We start from the raw sequence: 27,127 nt of genomic DNA, 5'->3' as shown, positions 1-27,127 counted from the left end.
GTGTGTGTGTGTGTGTGTGTGTGTGTGTGAGAGAGAGAGAGAGAGAGAGAGAGACTGATTTTTAAATCCCCAAGGGCTTTTCACTTTGCTAAAAAACAGACATTGCATAAGAAACAATTTTTAAAAACAGAAAAAAAGCTTATCTTTCTCTACACAGTAAGGATGTCCGTAGATACACAGATTATGTATTACGCGTCACGTTAAGTGCGGTTGTGTTCTAAGGAGTGCTACTGAGGACTGTCATGCACATCTCTATCAGTCTCTATAGTATGTAATCCTATATGTTAAAGAAGTTTGTCTGAAGCTTGACACAGTATCTTAAGCCTAATCTAAAATTCTCAAAGGCATTACTAAGAAAACCTTGTATACTTTTGTATTTTAGAGTTAAACCAATGAATGAGAATTTCTGTAGCCCCTATAATGTGCTTTATTCTCTGTCTCATCATGTGAATTTCCGTAATGGTGGAATACATTCTTATTCAAGGTGCATGGGTGCTGCATCCTGTGTGAAGCCCCACTAGGAGTCGGACCATCTCTCCTCTGCTTCCACATTGTCCTATTACATTATTTCTTAAGGAATTGTTTCTCCTCAGTGATCTCTCTTACCACTAAATTATGAACTCCTCTCGGGAACAAAACAGCCTTATTTTTATCTAATTTATCTTTGGATGTATAATATCAAACACAGTGTCTGGCATAGAGTAGAAGTTAAATTAGGAGAGATTAAATGCTATAAAATAATTGAGGTTATTTTCTGGAACTCAGAAACTGAGAGATTGATTTGAAATATAAAGAAATGTTGCAAAAAAACCCCCAACAAAACAAATGTTGCTATTTTAGGCAAAAATAAGGGGAAAGAGGAGAAGGAGGGGCATCTAGTGCAGTGATTCTAAACTGGGGTGGCCATTGTTAGCAAATGAAAGCACAGGTCACCCAGTTAAAAGTGAATTTCACGTAAACAGCAAATACATGTTTTGCATGACTGTGTTCCAGATATTGCATAGGATGTACTTATACTAAAAAAAAAATGGTCGCTAATCTCTAATTTAAATTCAACTGGATGTTCTTTACTGACAATCCTATTCTAATGTCTTTTTGAATATGTAACTTTTTTTGAGTTTTATGGTGTCCGGCCTTACATTTAGGTCTTTAATCCATTTTGGGTTTATTTTTGTGTATGGTGTTAGGGAGTGTTCTAATTTCATTCTTTTACATGTAGCTGTCCAGTTTTCTCAGGACCATTTATTGAAAAGGCTGTCTTTTCTCCATTGTATATTCTTGCCTCCCTTATACCATAGGTGTGTGGGTTTATCTCTGGGCTGTCTATCCTGTTCCATTGATCTATATTTCTGCCAGTACCATATTGTCTTGATTACTGTAGCTTTTTAGTATAGTCTGAAGTCAGGTAGTCTGATTCCTCCAGGTCCATTTTTCTTTCTCAAGATTGCTTTGGCTATTCGGGGTCTTTTGTGTTTCCATACAAATTGTGAAATTTTTTGTGCTAGTTCTGTGAAAAATGCTACTGGTAGTTTGATAGGGGTTTCATTGAATCTGTAGATTGCTTTGGTTAGTATAGTCGTTTTCATTGATGTTGTTTCTTCCAATCCAAGAACATGGTATATCTCTCCATCTGTTTGTATCATCTTTAATTTCTTTCATCAGTGTCTTATAGCTTTCTGCATTGAATATGTAACTTTTTAAACTGTTTTATCTCTTTGAAATGCAATTCAAAGTTCTCCAAACTCCTCTCTGAAAACGCCTATACACACAGAATTGTGCATACTGTTTCAGGTAGCTGGTGTAAGTAATTTAATTCTTAATATTGGATGCGTTAGAGAAAGAATAAATACTTTTTTGGAGGTTACAAAGCTAAAAGTAATAGAAGTAAAGTTATATATACACATATGGGTTCTATGCCTAGTCCTGCATTTCAAAGCTAAGGGTAACCACAGAAGTGATGGAATCTAAGCCACTAATTTTATAAAGTGAAGAAATTAGATAGAAATATCAACTAAGATATAGAATTTAATTGTTAAAGTAGAGTAGAGAAGGAAACTAAATTGGTTACAAGACTACACTGATTAACATAACTTATTTTCAAATTATATATATATAAACTAGATGTACAGTAAATGTTAGTGTATGTATAATTATATGCATAATTGAATTATATGTAATTTAAATACATATGAGAAAAATATAAAGGCACATATATTTTCATGGTAAAGAATAATCAATTTATCATTTAGTAACATTTTTACACTAATTGAAGAAAAACAAGTGAATATTCTATTTTATTAGTTCTTAAATCAGCAACCTAATTGTCAACTGGTTCCTACTTAGTTCACTGCAATGACCATGGACATTTTCTGCTTCTGCACTGTTTATGCAACAATGAAATCAGTTATATTAGTCTTCATACATTATATTATTAGAGTATGCCAGTACACTTTGGTCTCCTAGAATGCATTAAAAAATTAACTCCAGGGCTTCCCTGGTGGCGCAGTGGTTGAGAGTCCGCCTACCGATGCAGGAGACACAGGTTTGTGTCCCGGTCCGGGAGGATCCCACATGCCGTGGGGCGGCTGGGCCCGTGAGCCATGGCTCCTGAGCCTGTGCGTCCGGAGCCTGTGCTCCGCAACAGGAGAGGCCACAACAGTGAGAGGCCCACGTACCGAAAAAAAAAAAAAATTAACTCCAAACTTTGATCTACAATAAAAAAATAGGATATTTAATATTCTTTTGCAGTGGGAATACATGGATATCTTGTGTTGATGGTCTTGTAACCTGTTTATATCCAAATAGATCAGTTGCAAAAAGTCTGCTTAAAATGAACTGAATAATGATGAGATAAAACTTGGAAGAAAGCTTTCTTTCTCTGATTCATGAAACATTGGAATTAATCAGACATCAGTATCATAGATGTTGTATATCTATCTCATATAAAAGTGTACCTTTATATTTCAAAACTTCAAGTTATTTAAATGTAATCAAATCCTATGGATTAGGAAAAACTTTCCCATCTGAAATAGTCTCTCGTTTCTGAGAATTATTCCCAGCTGATTATGGGGTTTCCATTAGTAATTAGAATTACTCCAAATGATTAGGGAAATTTTGTTCATAAAAAATTAGGATTTTTGTGTGTGTGTTATTTAAAGGAATAGAAGACATGGATGTGATCCTACAAAAGCTTCCTCTGAAGAATTGAGTTGGTGGTTGAATGTTTAATAATTTCAGAATGGACAGATTCCTCTTCTGCTAGTTAACTGGAGGTATTCTTTAATATTCTGGAAGCAGTTACATTCTTCTTAAAATGATTAAAAGTGTTAAATATCCACCCAGTAATTAAGCAAAACATATTTAAAGTTTTAAAATATATTTTAAATTTATTGTAATTACTTTTTAAGCGTCTGTTTTAAAGTAAAAAAAAAGAAATAAATGGTTAACTCTAAAAGTTATGCTGCTAAAAGTTAAATAATAAGTGGCTAGAGGTGCATCCCTTTGCTTTGGCAACATGCAGATCATTTATGACCTAAACTTGCAGGTTCGATATAATAGAGGGATCAGAATTAAGATTAGCTTACTTGGTGGAATGGATGATAGATGAGGAAATAGAAACAAGCAGTGTAGACACCTCTTATTTAGGTCTTTCTGTCTCCACTATAACTATCAGCAAGCTTTCTTTGCTACTGATGCAGGCAGAAATCAAACCACAATATTGTCATGCTCTGGTTTTGATATTTATTGAAATATCATTTTACCTTCCTAAGAATACTCAAACACATTAAAAGTCTAAATGATAATGTTACAAAATTCATTTACCCACCCATTAGTATTAGTCAATTAGCCAGAAGTTTTTCTTCGTGACATTTGACCTCTTAGAGGTAATACATTATAACTCGGATTGAATAAGTTTTAATGCTTTCTTCATGTTTTCTATCACTGTAATAGAAGTAAATATACATTATTCTATTAGTAAATGAGAGTACCAAATTTTTAAATTAACCCCTGAATCTAAAATTGGCCCATTAAAATTAACAGCTATAAAGATTTGGGGATTTATCTGCAACCTTAAAGAATATTATGCTAAAAGTATACATGTAAATTTAAGGATTAGACCATTCAGAGCTGGTTAATTAACTTAATGTTAAAAAATTTTATCAAAGGGATTTTGAGGGAGTATCTATTTTGTTAACTGATTATTTTGTAGCAGTATTGCTGGATATGACGGGCATAGCTGTCTTATTGAACATAGTTGATAGTGAATGTTGCAGAAATGAAAGTCCCAAGTCAGACTGTATTTCCTTGCTTATAGGCATTAAAGGAAGAGAAAAGATTTAATTATGATCACTTTGAGGAAATCACATATAATCTTTCATACCAGAAGAATGGACTGGCTTTCTTAAGGTTTAATTTTCATGTGTACTCTATTCTTTTTGGTGGTGTTAACATTTAGTGATCATAAGAACTATTAGAGATCCCTGTTGAAGAAAGAGATTCTGAGGTGCCCCAGAAATTCTGATTTTGATGGGAGCTAAGAGTTTGCATATTAACCACTATCTCCACTACCAGCCCCAGGGACTGTGATGTGTGGGTAGCACTGTTTGTGGGGAAGCACCCATGTAGGGTATCATTGACCCTTCTAACAGTTAAGTGTTGCTAGTATCACTGTTTAAGATAATTTGTGAATACTTACATAGTGGTAAATCCTGAGGTTCATATGTATATAATCTGTTTGAGTATCTTCCAGTTATATCAGCTCTGACTGTTAAAGAAGGATCTGCCAAGAAAAAATAAGTACCTTACATATTATTTAAAATATTCTGAAAATCATTCTTGCCTCTTACTCTAAAACAAACGTTAAGCAAATTTATAAGCAAATCAGTTTTCATACATGTGAATTCATTGTGAGTTAATCTGAATTCTCATTTTAGTGTGTCACAGGTCTCTGTCAACATATAATAGTTTAGAGAACAATACTGAAACTACATTGGGATATTGATTTCATAGCATCAGTTAATTTAAAACATTATAATTTAATATTTATAAGTTACAAGTTATAGATATAATGAGTTTGATTGTTGACCTAACAAGAACTGTTATTGACTGGGTTACTAATGACTTCCCTTTAAAAGGAATAGTATTTGAACTAGCATTTAAAAGTAAATAAAAGCAAGAAGGCTACTGATTTTCTAAATCTGATGGAAAGAGATTGTACAATTACCCACAAACATGATTCTAGGCACGTATTGTCCATCAGGTGATAAATTCTTATCAGTGGTTTCATGCTAGGAAAAAGATGAAAAAAAAGAATGTTGTTGGATTGGATTGTTTTTAACAGTTGATTTAAAAATATTTTATGTAAACAAGCCTTTCAGTAAGTTATATATTTTGGCCTCTTACAATTCTATATAACATTCTATATCCACTAATACTTTATAGCTCTTTTTGTCTTCAAACAAAGACAAAAAAAGAGATTCAGCTTTTCCACTGAATTGAGATATTAAGAAAACATTGTAGAGGTCAGGTACCATGAGATTCAGCATGATGAAATTATTCTGAGCCATTTCTTGTATTTCTTTATTTTGGGCAAACACTTTTTTTAGTGCTGTGGGAGAAAACATAATGTCAATTAGTTTCAAGGATCAAGACGCCTTCAATATAATGTAGCAAAATTAAGCTAGTATTTTGCGTCTGTAACTTGGATGTAAATAGTTCATTGGCCCATTGCCACTTCATCTCTAACTGGAAATCAATGAGGGACAGAGTCTATCCAAGAAGACATCAAGAGAGAATCACATTGATGAAATCACCAGTTTTACAATGTCATGTAATTCATTGACTCATTGGTTAAAACAGCATCTTCTTTCAGCCATTTTTCCTACCTTTTTGCGGGGGCGGACAGGGGAGGAAGAAGGATATAAAATTATAAAGGACATGTAATATGAATATATTCAATAGATTACTAACAATCGTTGTAGTCTTTAAGCACCTTAGTAAAATGGTGGTACTCTAGCAGTTGTCCTTTTTTTTTTTTTTTGGAATAGAGTTTCCTGAGTGCCTTCTTAACAATTTGTAACCAGGTCACTTTCCTACTTCATATTGGAGATACAATAAGATCTCAGGAGCAAAAATTACCTTGGCAGTATTGACAGTCCTCCAAGTGATGAATAACCATCAGTGGCTTGTTACTAAACAGAGAGAGTGTGGAATTGAGCCAAGTGATTAATTTGAGTTAAAATGTACAGTGAAATTAGATTTAAGATTCTCATACTTTCTATGAGACATAAAGTAAACATCTCAGCCTGACAAATCACAGTGCTGTAGTCTGTAGTCCTCTTAGTCATAACGTGGCCTCAGCACTGAAGCATCAGCATCACCAGAAATGTAGCTCATTAGAAATGTAAATTCTCAGGCTCCCTCTTGGGCCCACTCGGTCAGCATCTGTGGGGGTGAGGTCCAGGAATCCTTAGCTTAACAAGCTTACCAGGTCGTTCTTATGTATACTGTAGTACAGTTAGAAAAATAAAAGTCAATTCTGTCTCCACAGATGAAAAGATATTATGAGCAAGGTAGTATTCATTTCCAATGAACATCTGGTATAAAGTTTTGGAATTGTCGAAGTTTTTACTTAGGTTTTTTGTTTGTTTTTCAAAAAGTCTATTAATATTTGACCATTTTCACAACCTTTTATTCTTGTCACAACTTACAATTACCAACAGTCTCAGGGAGAGTTCCCTTCCTATATATTTTTCAGTGTCATTTTGATTTTAACTCTCTGAAGAAAAGTTTTGGTGGTAGCTCACTGACTACCCTGCTGTTTAGAATATGAGAAAAATTAGAATGTTAACTACAGTGAAGGACAAAATAATTATGATTCGGGTATATAAGATGTTTTAAAAAATGTTTCTTTAACTTTGCAAGGATGCTAGGTACAAAAAGAGATAGACGAGTGTATATGTATCAAGCATAAATCTTTTTAAAAACAACAGACGTAATCATATGAAATACTTGTTACTGAATAATCCTGTTTTTTCAAACTTTAGTCTCAAAAGTGTTAAATAACACACTTTGAAGTGCAAATAATTTCATTTAATCCTCAAACTTAGAATGTAAGTTAATTTTAGGTAAGAATAAATCCTACAACTTATCTCTTAAAATTTATAACATAGAAAGCTAACATTTGCCAACAACTTCACATTTACTGGTGAAAGAGCAGATTGGATATCCAATGAATGAAATATTATTACCTCTTTTTAATTAGTAGAAAACTGAGCCTAAGAATATTCATTGACGTTTCTTTAGAGACACATACAGGACTTAGACCTCCTAAGCACCAAGTAGTAATTCTTTTACTAGATAACTTTTTCTCTGATTGCACTTAGGTAGATAGAGGTGTCCTGTGATGCAGAACAATTCAGGGGCATGAGTCATTCTGATTTCCTGAACTGTTACCCTTTCTTCCCAGCACAACAGCTGGAAATAAGGATAGCTCTGTGTAAGGAAAGACATTGATGTAACTCTTGGAAAACTAATTTCTCCATCAGATTTCTGGCCAACTGGAGTCCAAGGAAAAATGTATCAAGACCACAGAATACTCAGTCTTAATAGTTCAGCTTTGAATGGGTTGTTCAGACAGTCAAACCAAGACAGTAATCCATTTTAGGAAAAGCTTCTGTTTCTGGCAGACACTGAATTAGGAACACCTGAAAAAGGGCTCAGAAACTTTTAAAGCAAAGAGGCAGATGGTAAGTATTTGAGGATTTGCAGCCCATGTGGTCTTGTTCACAACCGCTCACCTCTGCTGTTATTGCACGAAAGCAGCCGTGGACAATATGCAACAAGGTGAGAGTGGCCGTGTTATAGTAAAACTTAATTTATAACACTGGAATTTGAATTTCAAGTAACTTCTATGTTTCACAAGATATTATTCTTCTTTTGATTAAAAACATTCTTTTAATGTAAAAATCATCCTTAGTTCACAGACCAAATTATCAATAAAACAGGTGGTCCCTAGTCTTACGGTTACCAGGGGCGAAGGGTAGGGGGAGAGATAGACTGGGAGTTTGGGATTGACATGTACACACTACTATAGATAACCAACAAGGACCTGCTGTATAGCACAGGGAACTTGGCTCAATATTCTGTAATAACCTAAATAGGAAAAGAATTTTAAAAAGAATTAAAAAAATAAAGCATTTTAAATTGGGGAAAAAAAATCTTATGAACTAGCACATCAGATTATGAGAAACTTGAGTGAGAGAAAGAGTAAAAATTTTGGGGAGCTGTACTTCTGAGATGCTCTAAAACCAGAGCCTTCCAAGCCTAGCTGCTTATCAGCATCATTTGGTGAATTATCTTTTAAAATTCTACATGTTTTTCATTGAAAATAAGTTATAAATTCAGATGGTTTAAAATTCAAAAGTTAAAAAAGTAAAAATCCTTTCCCCCATCCTGCCTTCAAGAAGTAAGCAGTGTTACCATTTTCTAAGTTTGCTTCCAGGGTTCTTCAGGTCATACAACAAAATACACATGTGCATATGCATATGCTTGTGTATATACTTATGTAAATGTATATGATTATGAATTGTGCATGTTCATATGCATGTCCATATGTGTATATATTCCTTCTTTTTTAAAAATACAAATACTAGCACGCTATACACATGTATCTGCATTTGGCTTTTTTAGCATAATCGTATATCTTGGATGTTATTCCCTTGTGCTTTTGTATAATATTCCATTATATGGATCATCTTTACTTTATTAGTCTCCTCAAAACAGATATTTAAATTCTTTTCAATCTTTTATGTTTAGATTGTTTTCAGACATTTAAAAAGATGCTTTGGTGAACATGATGTTACTTACATATAATTTTCCGCATGGGTGGGTATATTTGTAAATAAATTTCCAGAAGTGGAGTTTCTGCGTCAGAGTATGTGCATTTATAATTTTGATGCACTGTATATACTTTCCTTAGAAGCTGTACCAATTTATGTTCTCTCTGATAATGTGAGAACTAAGTATTTACTCTCACTAAAACTGGTTATTGAGCTTCTAATTCTTTTATCCAGTTGGTGAAAGAGGGAAGTTAATGTGGTTTTACTATCTTATAAAAAATAGTCACCATATGATCCAGCAATTCTACTTCTGGGTATATATCCAAAGAAAATGAAATCACTATTTCACTATCTCAAAGGGATATCTGCATCCCCATGTTCATTGCAGCATTATTTACAATAGCCAGGACATGGAAGCAACCTAAGTGACTCTCAGTACATTTGTGACAACGTGAATGAACCTTGAGCATATTATGTTAAGTAAAATAAGTCAGAGACAAATACTATATGATCTCACTTATATGTAGAATCTGGAATTTAAAAAAAAGTAAAAACCAAACTCATAGAAACAGAGAGTAGATTGGTGGTTTCCCGGGGTCGGGGATTGGGAGGTGGGGAAAATGGGTAAAGGTGCTCAAAGGGTACACACTTCCAGTTATAAGATGAGTGACTTCTGGGAATGTAGTGATGACCAGAGTTAACAATACTGTGTGGTATACTTGAAAGCTGATAAGAAAATACATCTTAAAAGTTCTCAACACACACACACACACACACACACACACACACACACACACACACACACGTTAACTATGTGAGGTGATAATTAACCTTATTGTGGTCATCATTGTGCAATATATACATACATCAAATCATCACATTCTACACCTTAAATCTGCACAATGTTTATGTAAATTATATCTCAATAAAGCTGTAAGAAATCTTACTCATGTTTAGGTTACTAATTTTTTTATTCTGTGTACTATCTTTCCTATCTTATGTTCATTTTTTCAAGGTCATTGCCTTGACCTTTTTCTATTAATTTATATGAGTACTTTGTATATTGGAGAAATTCACTCTTGTAATATGAGCTATAGTTTTCTGTTAGTTTTGTATTTTTTGCCTTTTTCGTTTGCTTATGATAAATTTCTGGTTTGCAGAAATTTGCATAATCAAAAATATTAGTCATTTATTTTAGGATTTTTCTTCTTTTTTTTTTCCTTTGGCCATACTCAACTCTAAAGGAGGACTAGGGTGAGGCAAGGGTAGCATCTAGGGCACAAAAATGAAGTGCTTTGTTTTTGCGTCCTAGACATCCCTCATGCCTCACCCTAATTGTACCCTACTCCAAGAATTTAAAGGAATAAGAGTTTTGTAATAGTGTCTTCTAGTACCTTAATGGTTTCATCCTTATAATTAATCTTTATAATTTATTTTGATGTAAAATGTGAGGTATAGATACAAATTTTTTTATTTTTCACAAATGGCTATCAAATTCTAACAATTATTTTACATACTCTATCTCTCCTACTCCTGATTCAAAATGCCACTTAATCATGTAAACAATTTCTGTAGTATCCAGTTTTCTGTTCTCTCCATTCTATTCAATTCATTTACTGGTAACATACTGTGTTATTAAAATGTTTCATATTGATTAAGGGCTAGTCCCCACTGATTTCTTCTCAGAATGTTCCTAACTATTTAAGTCTGTCTATGTTTCCATTTCAATTTTAAAATCACTTAAAAACTTGTACTAATATATTGTGATTGTCTTAACAAATTTTTTAGCTATAGAGAGGATTGACATTTTTACGATATTGAATCTTCCTCTCCAAAAACATGATATCCCTTCACATAGGTTTGTAATTTCTTTCCTCACTAGTACATTTAGTTCATACAGATTTTGTACATTTTCTGTCAAGTTTATCCTGGGATATTTCATCTTTTTTATTGCTATTTTATATAAGGTATTTTATAACTGCCTTTAACTATTTTGATTATATATATATATATATAAATGCTGTCGATTTCTAGGTATTAATTTAGTCTCATCTAATTTAACTGAATCTTCATAGTTCTTTGGGCTGATTCTCAAGTTTTTCACAAACACAGTCATCAGCTGCAAATGAGGATTCTTTCACTCTCTCCTTTGTAAGTTTTTCTCATCTAATTGCATTGGTTAGTATCTCCAGAACAACGTTAGTAATTGTGGTGATTAAAGAATCCATCAGTGGGATACTTTAATTGTTTTTCCTCAGTAAGCATGATGTTGACTTTTTTGCTGGGATGGATAAGTTTTTTAACTTGAAATATGGATTTGGCATTGTGTTAAATGCTTTTTTTTAGCATTTGTGGAGATAGGAGATACTTGTATGATTTGTGTCCTTATAAATATTAAATTATTTTAATTAATAGATTTCTTAATCTTGAATCTTTTGGCTTTCCCAGACTGAATCTCACTTTATCAGGGTATATTCTTTAGTGTTCTGCTGTCTGCTCTTTGCTAATATGTTGTTTGTTTTTTACATTTCTATTTGGAAATAAGATTATTCTGTAGATTTTTTTTTTTTTTTTTTGTAATATTTGTCTGGTGTTGAGAGTGTTTTAGCCAATTCTTATTTGGAATCTTTTCTTTTTCTTCAAAGAGTTGAATTGAACATACTTTAGATATTTGATAAATTCTTGGGGTGCTTTTAAAAGTACAAGTTTCTCACCTCCATCCCCAAAGATTTAGTAGATCTTTAGTAAATCACGTCACTCTTGGTCACTGAGTGCCTGGGACATGGAAGTGGATACTCAGTAAGTAGTTGACCCTGAATATGGATTTTTAAAAAAGCTCTCTGAGTTCTTCTGATGATCAGACAGCCTTGAGAAGTGCTGCTATAAGTCAGGTTCCTGTTTAAGCTTGTATAATGCCCAGTGAGTGATGCTGTTTTGTTTATACAATTTATATTCAAAGTTTGCTTGGTGGATGTTAACTAGACTTATTGTGGTAATCATTTTGCATATATACAAATATCCAATCATTAAGTTGTATATCTGAAACTAATATAATGTTAAGTCAATTATTCCTCGGATAAAAAAGCTTGCTTGGATAATTAAGAAATTAATAGAGAAGTGTCTAGAGCTGTTGTTTATAAAAAAAATTCTAATAGCAACTCTTAGTCCAAACAGCATACAATATCAGAGCAAATTCTTATTGTATCCTCTGAAAAGCTAACATGCTAGTGTTTGGCTCTCCTGTGAGGAGGTATCTGTATCATCTGTCAAAGTTAACTGAGAGGTGTTTTACCTTTTTTGAATATGAAAGAGACCTTCCTCATAAGTCTGCATCCAAGTGATGTCATCTCCCCATCCTAAACAGAAGAGAGAAATCAATGTGTTAACTCAGGACTACCAAAGAGTTCTGAATTGGGGGTGTGATAAGCAGGTATCTATCTACAGATATTTAAGCTACCAAGCAGCTGTCTGACATAAGGTATGGAGGATACATAATTATAACTAGATACAAAGAGGTTGTGTCCTTTCAGGTGCTATTACTGAGGTTTTGTGTCTATGTTTTAAATCTTAAGGCCCATGGCCTTGAACCCAGTAAGTGTTCAGTAGATGCTATTATGATTAGTGGTGACTGAAAGGACATCTCTGGACCATGCAAGAGCGCTCACTTTCAGAACGTACAGGAGGAAATAACAGTTAATCTTTGCATACTTTGTAAATCTATCGGGAATACTTTGGGCTATACTGAACAGCGTCCTTGAATCTTGAGTGTCAAGAGATGTTGACTCCTTCGAAGTCATAACACATCATTGAAAAAAAGGAATTTCAAATTTTGCTTTGAGTTTTAACAGGGAAAACAATTCTGGCATGGGAATTCATGGTTGAGAGACTCAATAAAACCTTTGTTTTGGAAGCATCCAAAAGAGTGGAGGAGAGGGAAACAGAACACAACGAGTAGAGAGAGAACCCACTAGCTTTTTTTTTAAAGAATCAATTTTATTTATTTATTTATTTATTTATTTATTTAGGTTGCATCGGGTCTTTGTTGCTGCACATGGGTTTTCTGTAGTTGTGGCGAGTGGGGGCTACTCTTCGTTGCGGTGTCCAGGGTTCTCCTTATGGTGGCCTGTCCTGTTGCGGAGCACAGGCTCCAGGCGCACGGGCTTCAGTAGTTGTGGCGCACAGGCTCAGTAGTTGTGGCTCACGGGCTTAGTTGCTCTGCAGCATGTGGGATCCTCCCGGACCAGGGATCGAACCCGTGTCTCCTGCATTGGCAGGCGGATTCTTAACCACTGCGCCACTAGGGAAGTCCCCCCACTAGCCTTTAAAGAAATGATGTGAGTAGTTGGGAATGTGTATTAGAGATTGAAGAATAAGACCATTGAAGAGAAGAATGCACAAAACATCCAGAAATATTTCAAAGTATTTTCAGGAAATGTCTCAGTCTATGGATGAAAAAGGTTGAATTAATTTGAAAATAGAAATAGTTTCAGGCTATTTTGGACCCAGATTTTTTCATAAGTTTCATATGTTGTCAGACTGGAGTTCCTGGTTTTGAGACCATGGCTTAAAGATGTCCAGGACTTATGAAGCAGAATTATGAAGCAGGATAAATATGATCCCATGATTTCTGCCTGCTGGGTTTTGTTTTTTAATAACAACTTTATTCAAATACAATTCATATGCCAATACAGTTCATCCATTGAAAGTATATACATTCTTTTAATATATTTACATAGTGTGCAATCATCACCAAAATCAATTTTGGAAGATTTTCATCACTTCAGAAAGAAACCCTGTACCCTTTAGTTATCACCACGCAATTCTTTCATCTCCTACAATCCTAAGAAATGGCTAATCTACTTTGTCTCTATAGATTATCTTATTCCAGACATTTCATATTAGTGGAATCATATAAGATGCGATGTATCTTATGACTGGATGCTTTCACTTAATACAATGTTTTTAAGGTTCATCCATGTTGTGGCATGTATTAGGACTTCATTCTTGGGCTAAATATTATTCCATTTTATGGATATACCGCATTTTGTTTATCCATTTATCAGTTGATGGACATTTAGGTTGTTTCTAGTTTTTGGATTTTATGAATAATACTGCTATGAACATTTGAGTGCAAACTTCAGTGTGAAGATATGTTTTCATTTTTCTTGGGTATAATCCTTAGAAGTGGAATTGCTGGATCAAATGGTAACTATGACTTTAACTTTCTGACAGTTTTTCCAAGTGAGTGCATTATTTTACACTCTTACCAGAAGTGTTGTTGGTTTGTTTTTGCCTGACCTTAGAATCCTAACATTGGAAGACATCTTACATTAGCTTAGTACCCCAACCTTAGCAGGAATACTTCCTATCTGTAATAACCCTGAAAGACTTTCTTTACAACTTTGCTCAAACACATGTAGTAAGCTTATGCCACGTTTTGCATTAGATAAAAGTTATTTTGGTAACAGCCAGTGAGACTGTGTTCCTACTTAATTTCCCTATTCTGTTGCAAATATAATTCAATGCCAGAATGTCAGCAGTGGGAAGAATTACTGTTCTCTGCTACTGTTTAACTTAGTTCCACAAATATTGAAGGAACATCTGCTATATGCCTTGCTCCACTTAGCACTGGGTGTATGCAGGTAAGACAATACAGTCTTATTGTTCTCTGTTCATTATCATGATTCCTAATTCCTAATCCATTACTGGCTATGCTTACTTATCTTCTGAGATTTTATTCATTCTCCAGTATGTATTTATTGAGTAATTACTGTATGCCAGGCACTGGACCAGGTGCTGGACGCTGAGCAGTTTTGGTTTAAAAGGAAGTTAAGATTTGGGGTTCACTTTTTTATTGAACCATTTCTTACTTTTTTCTAATTAATACTCCCTTTTCTCCCTAACACTGTGTCTGTTTAAGTGGGGCTGCTCTGCACTCTAAGAGGCTCCATATGCTACTTGGTACACTGTAGTCAAATTTCCCTTTCACCCCTACCTTAAATCCTCATTCTCAGTTGTTTTCTATGTGCCAGTAGAAGATAAAGGCTTAACCAAATGCAAATCATTTCTGAATAATGGAGTTCCCAGCTGCTATCAGTCATCTACCCTATTGACATAGTTTAACTGAAATAACAGACTCATTACGTTGTTTAAAATTTATTGCATGTATTGAGTATATTTTTCATAAAATTCACCAGTTTTAATGGACATTTGGAAGTGAATACACAGAATATTGGTACCTTAATTATAGTTACAGCATGCTGCTTAACTCAGCCCTCGAGGGTCTTTAAGGGCAGTGAGTTTGATCTTTGGCACTTTAAGGCTACTGAGTTCATTGTTTTATAACTGTTGTATGTATATATGGAGGTACATGATAAATTACACTTAGGAAAATATTTCCCTCTTTTATTTATTTTGCAAAAACTTACCAATTTTTTTAGACTTATAGTTTCTGTGATTTTAAACTGAAGTAGAATTAATTATCTTGGCTGAACACTGACAGGCAATTGGCTGGTACCCAATACATCTGTTAAGGAATGAATTAACTTGGAAAGAAAGTCAGTATTTTAAAATTTGAAATTATGCTATAGTTGATCTCCATTTGTTTGCTCCAGTCACATTACCATTCCAAGTACCAGTCAAGTGTTTTTTGGTTTGTGTTACTAATTTAGAATTAGCTATTTGGAGACAAATGATTTTCTTTCCATTTCTGGTAGCTGGACATGTAGGAATCAATTCTGAGAATTTTCTTTATGAATTATTTCTTTGCAGGTGAAGATATAATTGTTTCTCAGGCCAAAGTAAAACAGTTGGTACAAAATAGAAATGTTTTCAATGTAGCCAATGACAAATCTAGATTATGTCCTCTAAAAATACTGCAGCTGTTTTCTGGAGTCAGCATAGCCAACACTTGGTTAACCAAAATTCTTGGAGGATGGAGATAAAGTATAATTTTCTGGGGACCCCAATGTAAAATCATTCCAAATTATTTTCTTGCCTGAATAAAGAGAGGACAGGGCACTGGAACAGATTTTGAGGGAATCCTGATTGCATTTAGGATGTCAATATAACGTATCAATCAATAGCATTTTGCGGGACTCTGGTTACCAAAGTTATAGGCAATGAAACCAGTTCTCCACTATTTCTATAGAAGATGCAGCAAATTGTGGTTTTTCATTTCATGTGGCTCACTCTTTAAAATTAACTGATCCTCTCTGTTGTTGTTTTTTTTCTTCTATTTTAAAGTGATACACAACAAAAAATTTCAGTTAATTGAGTTGGCTTTATAACCAGACTACAGGCAAGAGATGATGAATTTTAAAACAATCCAAATGACTGAGTTCAGAAAATAAAATGAGATTCCAGTACCTCTTGAGAGTGTCTGAGGAGGTCTTTTTCCCTTTTTGATTGCCATGGCAAGGTTAGAAGAAACCGTGATGAGTAAGAGACAGACGACCAAAGCTGAGTGTAACATCATATCTTCTCAAGAATCCCTCCGAAGCAGCTGGATGGTAAAAAATAATTGTCAGAATTTGGTAGGTTACCTCAGGCTGTCATTAAGACATTTGTTAAGAGACCAAACCTATGCTGTCAGATTGCTCTGCTTGTGTGAATTGACATGGTACAACCACCTAGAACTTTCACATTTTATTTGTAAATTATTGTAAAAATGCAGTCAACTCAGTAGATGTCCACTTGATGAAAAGCCACATTCCTGGCATCCTGGGAGCAGTACAATGAAGTTGAAAGAGCACTGGACCAGGGCACCCAAAGCCTACTTCTGATGGTATTCTAGTGCTCACGGAACTGCAGTAAAACTCAAATAAGATGATATTGATTAAAGGCCTTGCAACTGCTAAGTGCAATGGAAAGGTGATGTTTGTCATGCATAAATATTCTTTGCCCTTTAATTCTTCTTGATCTGATAGGTTAAAATGACATTTTAACTCTGCCAAGACAGTAAGATTAGGCATGAACAAATACTGCTTAAATTAGAACTGAGGAAAAACAGAATATGGAGGTTCTTGTTCTTCAGTTCCTCTACAGTTGCTTATCTTTTTTATCCTTCCATCATTTACTCAGCCTTTTGCCCTTAAATTTACAACCCTGCCCTATTTAAAATTCATTCCTCTCATTTTAGTATCTTTATCTAGCCAGCAGTACATCCCTCTCCTGGATTGAAAATGGTTAGTTTGGTCCTATTTAAATTATTTTCTTTCCTAATCTGCAAGGGACCCACTTTTAAATTATTTTGTATTGAGAAACCCTGTTAAACAATAACCATGGTGCTGATAAGGATAGCAGTTTAAGTTCCTATAACTCATTCATACTGTGAAACATTTCAGCATGCCATCTTTTACCTTATGGGTGTCATCTTGTACCATAAAGACTGAAACAAAGAAAGGGTAGATTTTAGTAGGGGATAAAGACAGCTGACTCTGGAACACAAAGTCCAATGTGGGGAGGGCAGACTCTGTCAGAGTGAAAGTTGCAGCGGAAAAATTGAAGCAACCATCTAGGGTAGGGTCTTAACTTGGGTCCAGTGAGCTTCTAGAAGGTCTATGATTGAGCTCCTGGAGTCTCAAAAATCCCTGAATTGTCTGTAAAATTTTATGTGCCTTTGTTCTCTTTTCTGGGGAAGAGAGCCCCTAATTGCCTTAAGATTCTCTGAGGGATCTCTAGAAGTCAAGATTTAAGAAAAAGTTAATCTGAAGGAAGCATTAGGAAAAGTTCTTTATGAGAGAGACAGAGATTAGTAGGTAGAATCTGTATCAAAAGAGAGAAATGATAACTTCACCATCTTCTTATTTTAAAGCCGCCAAATTTAGAATGAATTTGAATTTTTTTTCAAATTTCAAGTTGCTATGTATTATTGTCAGATTGTTCTACTTAAAAATCAAAATATTTTTTTCTGTTTGACATTGATAAATTGTAAAATAGATAGTAAATATATTCTATGACAAAGCCAATCAATTTATATATTATTATCTTTGGATGAACAGTAATTTCCCTGGTAAACAGAACATGAATTAGTTATGATCCTATAGTATCAGATGCGTGGGTAAAGCTCCTTGGGGGACACAGATGAATACGACATGGTCATGGCCCTGGAGCAGCTCACATTGCCCTCCACAGGCAAATAACCACACATCTACAATTAGGTGTTAAAAACACGGATAGTTAGCATTTTCTGACACAGTATTTCACTTTTCAAAAGTAATTTAACGTAAGTCATTTACTTAAATATTATGTAAAAATTCGCTATAAAAGAAAACTGGGAGTGAGATTTTACGTTCTTTTTTAATATTCTTTTCCATTATGGTTTATCACAGCATGTTGAATATAGTTCCCTGTGCTATATAGTAAGATCTTGTTGCTTATCCATTCTATATATACTAGTTTGCATCTGCTAACCCCAAACTCCCACTCCATTCCTTTGTGCTCTTTCCTGGGGAAGAGGGCCCCTAAAGAATATTTAAAAAAAATGTATATATATGTATAACTGCATCACTTTGCTGTACAGCTGAAATTAACACAGCATTGTAAATCAACTATACTTCAATAAAAAAAATAACAGGGAGGAACAATTGTTACTTGCAACATAATTTTTAAAGGATCACTTTTGGTGAATGTTAGTTTATTATAATATCATTAATACACATAAAGAATAAAAGTATGAAGGCAACAAAGGAAATCTAGTTCATTAAAAGAAGAAAAATATCATTTCATTGAACTTGCCCTCTGCTTTACTGAAGACCTCACTTTTGTACAGCGATAATTTGATCCTTTAAATATAACTGAGCTTGACCACTGATTAAGTAATCTGGAAATTTTGCTTGCTTACCTGAACTCGTCAGTGCTCTTGCTGGAAGTGTATTCTGGATATTTCTGGTTAAAAATGGGTGTGGATTTATAGACACACACAGGCGCACACACACCTGATCTACAGCCCCACCTGCATTGAAACAAGAGCACGGTCCACCTGCGAACTTAAAAAACAGCCTTGTCTGAAAAACCCGTGCTTCTTTCCAGTTCTCATGCTCTCACACTAAAAAAAAAAGTGTCCCTTTTCTTTCCCTAAATTAAGATTGAGTGTCCTCATAGAATGAGGCCAAATACCACCTTTGTGCTTTTTTCTCGTCTACCTTTTGCTTCCCAAGGTAATTTAATGTTTGGCTGGAGTTCAACACCCAGAAAAAAAAAAAAAAAAGAAATGGTGGCGAGAGTGGGGAAGGAACGGGTGTAAATGTAGGAACTGTGTGTGCACCATTGTTCTTGATGAAAGGTCAGTGAGGCTTGCGGATTAGATATAAAACAAATAGAAATTCCTCAGGTTTACTCTCTTTACAGGAGTATAATTAACAGCTAAAGAGAGCAGGTCCCCCACCCTTTTTTTTTTTCCTGAGAGAGAGAAAAAGGAAAAGAGAGAAATAAATAAAAATGCTGTTTTAAAATTTAACATTTTTATAATTTGATGATTCTTTATAGTCTCTCTGTAAAACCCCTTACCTTACCATGCCAAAAAATAGGAAAACAGGCCATATGAGATTATATTTATCTAATAGATTTTTAAAATTGTATAATTAATCCATGATTATGGTAAAACATTTTTCAAGTGTGGAATTGTGTCAAAATAAAAAGTAAAATTCTCTTCCCCTTCACCAGCATCACCTTTGTCTGATCACTCCACCCCCAAAGACACAAACACACACACACACACACACACAAATTCTACTTCCTGGACTTAATTACTGTTAAAGTGATCTAGGGCAGGGTCATCAAATCTGGCCCACCTAGTTTCGTACAGACCAAGAGCTACTAATGGTTTTTACGTTTAAAAATGTCTGGGTGAAAAATAAAAAGAATCATACTCTGTGACATCTGAAAACTGTATGAAATTAAAATGTCAGTGTCTGTAAATAGAAATTACTGGATGCAGTGCAGCCATGTCCATTTCCTTATTATTGTCTATGGTTCTTTTTGCATTCTAAGTGAGACAAGGACTATATGGTCTGTGAAGTCTAAAATATTTACTCTCAGGTCTTTTATAGAAAAAGTTGGCTGATCTTTAATTTAGGTGCTTGTTCAACAAATTTTTCCCTTCCTTCCTCCCTTCTTCCCTCTCTTTCTCTTTTTTTTGCTTACTTACTCACTGTATTAATAAATGTACTGCTAAAGAACGGAGGTGGTGGCGGCTATCTTCTGACCTTAAAGAGAGTATGCTTTGCTTCTAGTATTTTAACTTTGGATATAGAGCTGGTTTGATTTACCATAAGAAGGTAGCCATTGTTCCTATACTACATCTCTTGAAAGCAGGAATGTTGGATTTTGTTCTATAAAGATGGATAAATGTATATAGGGTAGCAAACTGATATAGTAAATGTATTCATTTCATATAGTAAATTTATAGTTTTCCTATTGAACCTTTCTTGTGATCCCAAGAGAAACCCCATGTAGCCAGGTTGTATTATTCTTTTACTGTACTACTGATTCATGTATTCATTTAATTGTGCTTTCTTCCTTCTGTAGAATTCTTAAAGGGAACCTTCCTTGGAACATGCTATTGAAATACAATCCTCCTGCTGAAGGTTAAGGAACTTGACCAACAATTATAATTTTATATCCAGCACTTACAAAGCAAAGAAACAGCTATGCAGTCATCCCTAAGTTTTCCTCTTAAAGAGAGTGGCACAGCTTTCACTTTCTTCTTGACTGGTAGTGGTTTATAGAAAAATCTTTTTCTTTTTTCTTTTTTTACCATCTATATTGGAATATAATTGCTTTACAATGGTGTGCTAGTTTCTGCTTTATAACAAAGTGAATCAGCTATACATATACATATATCCCCATATGTCCTCCCTCTTGCATCTACATCCCACCCCTCTAGGTGGTCACAAAACACCGAACTGATCTCCCTGTACTATGCAACTGCTTCCCACTAGCTATTTTACATTTGGTAGTATATATAAGTCCATGCCACTCTCTCACTTCATCCCAGCTTCCCCTTCCCCCTCCCCGTGTCCTCAAGTCCATTCTCCACGTCTGCATCTTTATTCCTGTCCTGCCCCTAGGTTATTCATGACCATTTTTTTTTTACATTCCATATATACGTGTTAGCATATGGTATTTTTCTCTTTCTGACTTACTTCACTCCGTATGACAGTCTCTAGGTCCATAATCCACAGTTTCGTTTCTTTTTATGGCTGAGTAATATTCCATTGTATATATGTGCCACATCTTTATCCATTCATCTGTCAATGGACACTTAGGTTGCTTCCATGTCATGGCTATTGTAAATAGAGTTGCAGTGAACATCGTGGTACATAATTCTTTTGGAATTATGGTTTTCTCAGGGTATATGCCCAGTAGTGGGATTGCTGGGTCATATGGTAGTTCTATTTTTAGTTTTTTAAGGAACCTCCATACTGTTCTCCATAGTGGCTGTACCAATTTACATTCCCACCAACAGTGTAAGAGGGTTCCCTTTTCTCCACAGCCTCTCCAGCATTTATTGTTGTAGATTTTTTGATGATGGCCATTCTGGCCGGTGTGAGGTGATACCTCATTGTAGTTTTTTTTTTTTTTCAACATCTTTATTGGAGTATAATTGCTTTACAATGGTGTGTTAGTTTCTGCTTTATAACAAAGTGAATCAGTTATACATATACATATGTTCCCATATCTCTTCCCTCTTGCATCTCCCTCCCTCCCACCGTCCCTATCCCACCCCTCTGGGTGGTCACAAAGCACCGAGCTGATCTCCCTCTGCTATGCGGCTGCTTCCCACTAGCTATCTATGCGGCTGCTTCCCACTAGCTATCTATTTTCCGTTTGGTAGTGTATATATGTCCATGCCACTCTCTCACTTTGTCACAGTTTACCCTTCCCCCTCCCCATATCCTCAAGTGCATGCTCTAGTAGGTCTGTGTCTTTATTCCCGTCTTGCCCCCAGCCTCATTGTAGTTTTGATTTGCATTTCTCTATTGATTAGTGATGTTGCGCATCCTTTCAGATATTTGTTGGCAATCTATATATCTTCTTCAGAGAAATGTCTATGTAAGTCTTGCCCATTTTTGGATTGGGTTGTTTGTTTTCTTGGTATTGACTTGCATGAGCTGATTGTATATTTTGGAGATTAATCCTTTGTCAGTTGCTTCGTTTGCAAATATTTTCACCCATTTTGAGGGTTGTCTTTTCATCTTGTTTATTGTTTCCTTTGCTGTGCAAAGGCTTTTAAGTTTCATTAAGTCCCATTTGTTTATTTTTATTTCATTTCTCTAGGAGGTGGGTCAAAAAGGATCTTGCTGTGATGTATGTCATAGAGTGTTCTGCCTATGTTTTCCTCTAAGAGTTTTATAGTGTCTGGCCTTACGTTTAGGTCTTTAATCCATTTTGAGTTTATTTTTGTGTGTAGTGTTAGGCAGTGTTCTAATTTCATTCTTTTTACATGTAGCTGTCCCGTTTTCCCAGCACCACTTATTGAAGAGGTTGTCTTTTCTCCATTGTATATTCTTGCCTCCTTTATCAAAACTGAGGTGACCATATGTGCGTGGGTTTATCTCTGGGCTTTCTATCCTGTTCCATTGATCTATATTTCTGTTTTTGTGCCAGTACCATGCTGTCTTGATTACTGAAGCTTTGTAGTATAGTCTGAAAACAGGGAGCCTGATTCCTCCAGGTCCATTTTTCTTTCTCAAGATTGTTTTGGCTATTCGAGGTCTTTTGTGTTTCCATACAAATTGTGAATATTTTTGCTCTAGTTCTGTGAAAAATGCCATTGGTAGTGTGATAGGGATTGCTTTGAATCGTTGATAGCTTTGTGTAGTATAGTCATTTTCAAGTGTTGATTTTTACAATCCACGAACATCTCTCCATCTGTGTGTATCATCTTTAATTTCTTTCATCAGTGTCTTATAGTTTTCTGCATGAAGCTTTTTGTTTCCTTAGTTAGGTTTATTCCTAGGTATTTTTTTCTTTTTGTTGCAGTCATTAGTGTATAGCAATGCAGGAGATTTCTGTACATTAATTTTGTATACTGCTACGTTACCAGATTCATTTATTAGCTCTAATAGTTTTCTGGTAGCAACTTTAGGATTCTCTATGTATAGTATCATGTCATCTGCAAACAGTGACTGTTTTACTTCTTTTTCAATTTGGATTCCTTTTATTTCTTTTTCTTCTCTGACTGCTATGGCTACAACTTCCAAAACTATGTTGAAAAATAGTGGTGAGAGGGCCAACATTGTCTTGTTCCTGATCTTAGTGGAAATGGTTTCAGTTTTGCACCATTGAGAATGATGTTGTTTGTCGGCTTGTCATATATGGCCTTTATTATGTTGAGGTAAGTTTCCTCTATGCCTACTTTCTGGAGGCTTTTTATCATAAATGGGTGTTGAGTTTTGTCAAAAGCTTTTTCTGCATCTATTGAGATGATCATATGATTTTTCTCCTTCAATGTGTTAATATGGTTTATCACAGTGATTGATTTTCATAAAGAAACCTTGCATTCCTGGGATAAACCCCACTTGATCACGTTGTATGATCCTTTTAATGTGCTGTTGGATTCCGTTTGCTAGTATTTTGTTGAGGATTTTTGCATCTATGTTCATCAGTGATATTGGCCTGTAGTTTTCTTTCTTTGTGACATCTTTGTCTGGTTTTGGTATCAGGGTGATGGTGGCCTCATAGAATGAGTTTGGGAGTGTTCCTCCCTCTGCTATATTGTGGAAGAGTTTGAGAAGCATAGGTGTTAGGTCTTCTCTAAATATTTGATAGAATTCACCTGTGAAGCCATCTGGTCCTGGGCTTTTGTTTGTTGGAAGATTTTTAATGACACTCTCAATTTCGGTGCTTGTGATTCATCTGTTTATATTTTCTGTTTCTTCCTTGTTCAGTTTTGGAAGGTTGTGCTGTTCTAAGAATTTGTCCATTTTTTCCAGGTTGTCCATTTTATTGGCATAGAGTTGCTTGTAGTAATCTCTCATGATCTTTTGTATTTCTGCAGTGTCAATTGTTACTTCTCCTTTTTCATTTCTAATTCTATTGATTTGAGTCTTCTCCCTTGTTTTCTTGATGAGTCTGGCTCATGGTTTATGAATTTTTTTGTTTATTTTCTCAAAGAACCATCTTTTGGTTTTATTGATCTTTGCTATCATTTCCTTCATTTATTTCTGATCTAATCTTTATGATTTCTTTCCTTCTGTTAACTTTGGGTTTTTTTTATTCTTCTTTCTCTAATTGCTTCAGGTGTAAGGTTAGGTTGTTTATTTGAGATGTTTCTTGTTTCTTGAGGTAGGATTGTACTACTATAAACTTCCCTCTTAAAACTGCTTTTGCTGCATCCCATAGGTTTTGGGTCATCGTGTTTTCATTGTCCTTTGTTTCTAGGTATTTTTTGATTTCCTCTTTGATTTCTTCAGTGATCTCTTGGTTATTTAGTAGTGTATTGTTTAGCCTCTATGTGTTTGTATTTTTTAGAGACTTTTTCCTGTAATTGATATCTAGTCTCATAGTGTTGTGGTCAGAAAGATACTTGATATCATTCCAATTTTCTTAAATTTACCAAGGCTTGATTTGTGACCCAAGATATGGTCTCTCCTGGAGAATGTTCCATGAGCACTAGAGAAGAAAGTGTATTCTGTTGTTTTTGGTTGAAATGTCCTATAAATATCAATGAAGTCCGTCTTGTTTAACATATCATTAAAGCTTGTGTTTCATTTATTTTCATTTTGGATGATCTGTCCATTGGTGAAAGTGGGGTGCTAAAGTCCCCTACTATTATTGTGTTACTGTCGATTTCTCCTTTAATGGCTGTTAGCATTTGCCTTATGTATTGAGGTGCTCCTGTGTTGGGTGCATAAATATTTACAATTGTTATATCTTCTTCTTGGATTGATCCCTTGATCATTATGTAGTGTCCTTCTTTGTCTCTTGTAATAGTCTTTAAAGTCCATTTTGTCTGATACGAGAATTGCCACTCCAGCTTTCTTTTGATTTCCATTTGCATGGAATATCTTTTTCCATCCCCTCACTTTCTGTCTGTATGTGTCCCTAGGTCTGTAGTGGGTCTCTTCTAGACAGCATATATATGGCTCTTGTTTTTGTGTCCATTCAGCCAGTCTGTGTCTTTTGGTTGGAGCGTTTAATCCATTTACATTTAAGGTAGTTACTGATATGTATGTTCCTATTACCATTTTCTTAATTGTTTTGGGTTTATTATTGTAGGTCTTTTCCTTCTCTTGTGTATCCTGCCTAGAGAAGTACTTTAATATTTGTTGTAAAGCTGGTTTGGTGGTGCTGAATTCTCTTAGGTTTTGTTTGTCTGTAAAGGTTTTAATTTCTCCATCGAATCTGAATGAGATCCCTGCTGGGTAGAGTAATCATGGTTGTAGGCTTTTCCCATTCATCACTTTAAATATGTCCTGCCGCTCCCTTCTGGCTTGCAGAGTTTCTGCTGAAAGATCAGCTGTTAACCTTATGGGGATTCCCTTGTATTTTATTTTTTGCTTTTCCCTTGCTGCTTTTAATATTTTTTTGTTGTATTTAATTTTTTATAGTTTGATTAATATGTGTCTTGGAGTGTTTCTCCTTGGATTTATCCTGTATGGGATTCTGTGAGCCTCCTGGAATTGGCTGACTATTTCCTTTCCCATATTAGGGAAGTTTTCAACTATAATCTTTTCAAATATTTTCTCAGTCCCTTTTTTTTCCCTCTTCGTGTTCTTGGACCCCTATAATTCGAATATTGGTGTTTTTAATGTTGTCACAGAGGTCTCTGAGACTGTCCTCAATTCTTTTCATCCTTTTTTCTTTGTTCTGCTCTGTGGTAGTCATTTCCACTCTTTTATCTTCCAGCTCACTTATCCATTCTTCTGCCTCAGTTATTCTGCTGTTGATTCCATCTAGAGAATTTCAAATTTCATTTATTGTGTTGTTCATAATTGTTTGTTTGCTCTTTAGTTCTTCTAGGTCCTTGTTAAACATTTCTTATATTTTCTCCATTCTGTTTCCAAGATTTGGGATCATCTTTACTATCATTACTCTGAATTGGTTTTCAGGTAGACTGCGTGTTTCCTCTTCATTTGTTTGGTCTGGTGGGTTTTTACCTTGCTCCTTCATCTGCTGTGTGTTTCTCTATCTTCTCATTTTGTTTAACTAACTGTGTTTGGGGTCTCCTTTTTGCAGGCTGCATATTCGTAATCCCCGTTGTTTTTGGTGTCTGCTCCCAGTGGCTAAGGGTGGTTCAGTGGGTTGTGTAGGCTTCCTTTTGGAAGGGACTAGTGCCTGTGTTCTGGTGGATGAGGCTGGATCTTGTCTTTCTGGTGGCAAGGTCCACGTCTGGTGGTGTGTTTTGGGGTGTCTGTGGCCTTATTATTATTTTCGGCAGCCTCTCTGCTGATAGGTGGGGTTGTGTTCCTGTATTGCTATTTGTTTGGCATACAGTGTCCAGTGCTGTATCTTGTTGGTCGTTGAGTGTAGCTGGGTCTTAACGTCGAGATGGAGCTTTCTGGGAGAGCTTTCACCATTTGCTGTTACGTGGAGCTGGGAGGTCTCTGGTGGACGAATGTCCTGAACTTGGCTCTCCCAGCTCAGAGGCTCAGGCCTGACACCCGGCCAGAGCACTAAGACCCTGTCAGCCACACGGCTCAGAATGAAAAGGAGAAAAGAAAGAAAGAAAGAAAGAAAAGATAAAATATAATAAAATAACTAGTTATTAAAATAAAAAAAATTATTAAAAAAATAAAAAGTAATAAAAAAAGAAATTAAGAAGAGAGCAACCAAGCCAAAAAACAAATCCACCAATGATAGCAAGCAGTAAAAACTGTACTAAAAAACCCCTAAACAACAAAAACGGACAGACAGAATCCTAGGACAAATGGTAAAAGCAAAGCTATACAGACAAAATCACACAAAAAGCATACACATACACACTCACAAAAAGAGAAAAAGTAAAAAAAGAAAGAAAAAAAAATATATTTTAAAAAAAAGGAAGAGAGCAACCAAATCAGTAAACACATCTGCCAGTGATAATAGGCTGTAAATACTAAACTAAGATAAACATAAAACCAGAAACAAATTAGATGCAGAAAGCAAGCCCCAAGTCTACACTTTCTCCCAAAGTCCACCACCTCAATTTTGGGACGATTCGTTGTCTATTCAGGTATTCCACAGATGCGGCATACATCAAGTTGACTGTGGAGATTTAATCCGCTGCTCCTGAGGCTGCTGGCAGAAATTTCCCTTTCTCTCCTTTGTTCGCACAGCTCCTGGGGTTCAGCTTTGGATTT

The 27,127-nt window shown here is 35.1% G+C and overlaps 1 protein-coding gene across 1 annotated transcript; it reads right to left on the bottom strand.

The window, feature by feature from the left end:
* Nucleotides 1–3,892: 3,892 nt before the first annotated feature.
* On the bottom strand, nucleotides 3,893–16,317 carry AGR3 (anterior gradient 3, protein disulphide isomerase family member). Its single transcript, XM_024767164.1, has 7 exons — nucleotides 16,209–16,317; nucleotides 12,133–12,196; nucleotides 6,139–6,191; nucleotides 5,532–5,608; nucleotides 5,225–5,288; nucleotides 4,697–4,780; nucleotides 3,893–3,942 (listed from the first exon to the last, which is right to left on the bottom strand). Exons 1-7 carry the CDS (start codon nucleotides 16,315–16,317, stop codon nucleotides 3,893–3,895), a joined length of 501 nt encoding a protein of 166 aa, XP_024622932.1.
* Between the last annotated feature and the right edge of the window lie 10,810 nt (nucleotides 16,318–27,127).

The sequence above is a fragment of the Neophocaena asiaeorientalis genome, unplaced genomic scaffold (assembly GCF_003031525.2).
Source record: "Neophocaena asiaeorientalis asiaeorientalis breed wild unplaced genomic scaffold, Neophocaena_asiaeorientalis_V1.1 scaffold70, whole genome shotgun sequence".
NCBI classification, from domain to species: Eukaryota; Metazoa; Chordata; class Mammalia; order Artiodactyla; family Phocoenidae; genus Neophocaena; species Neophocaena asiaeorientalis.
Note: the sequence above shows the minus strand (reverse complement) of the source record. Positions and strands in the feature narration are given on the sequence as shown.

What these genes read in the sequence shown, in the direction of transcription:
- AGR3 (XM_024767164.1), bottom strand. Translation starts at nt 16,317, where the DNA reads ATGATGTTACACTCAGCTTTGGTCGTCTGTCTCTTACTCATCACGGTT. An exon ending in CTCTTTCATATTCAAAAAAG is followed by an intron (nt 6,192 to 12,132) that starts GTAAAACACCTC and finishes CTCTCTGTTTAG; the next exon opens with TAACAAGCCACTGATGGTTA. An exon ending in GCCTAGAATCATGTTTGTGG is followed by an intron (nt 4,781 to 5,224) that starts GTAATTGTACAA and finishes TTTTCTTGGCAG; the next exon opens with ATCCTTCTTTAACAGTCAGA.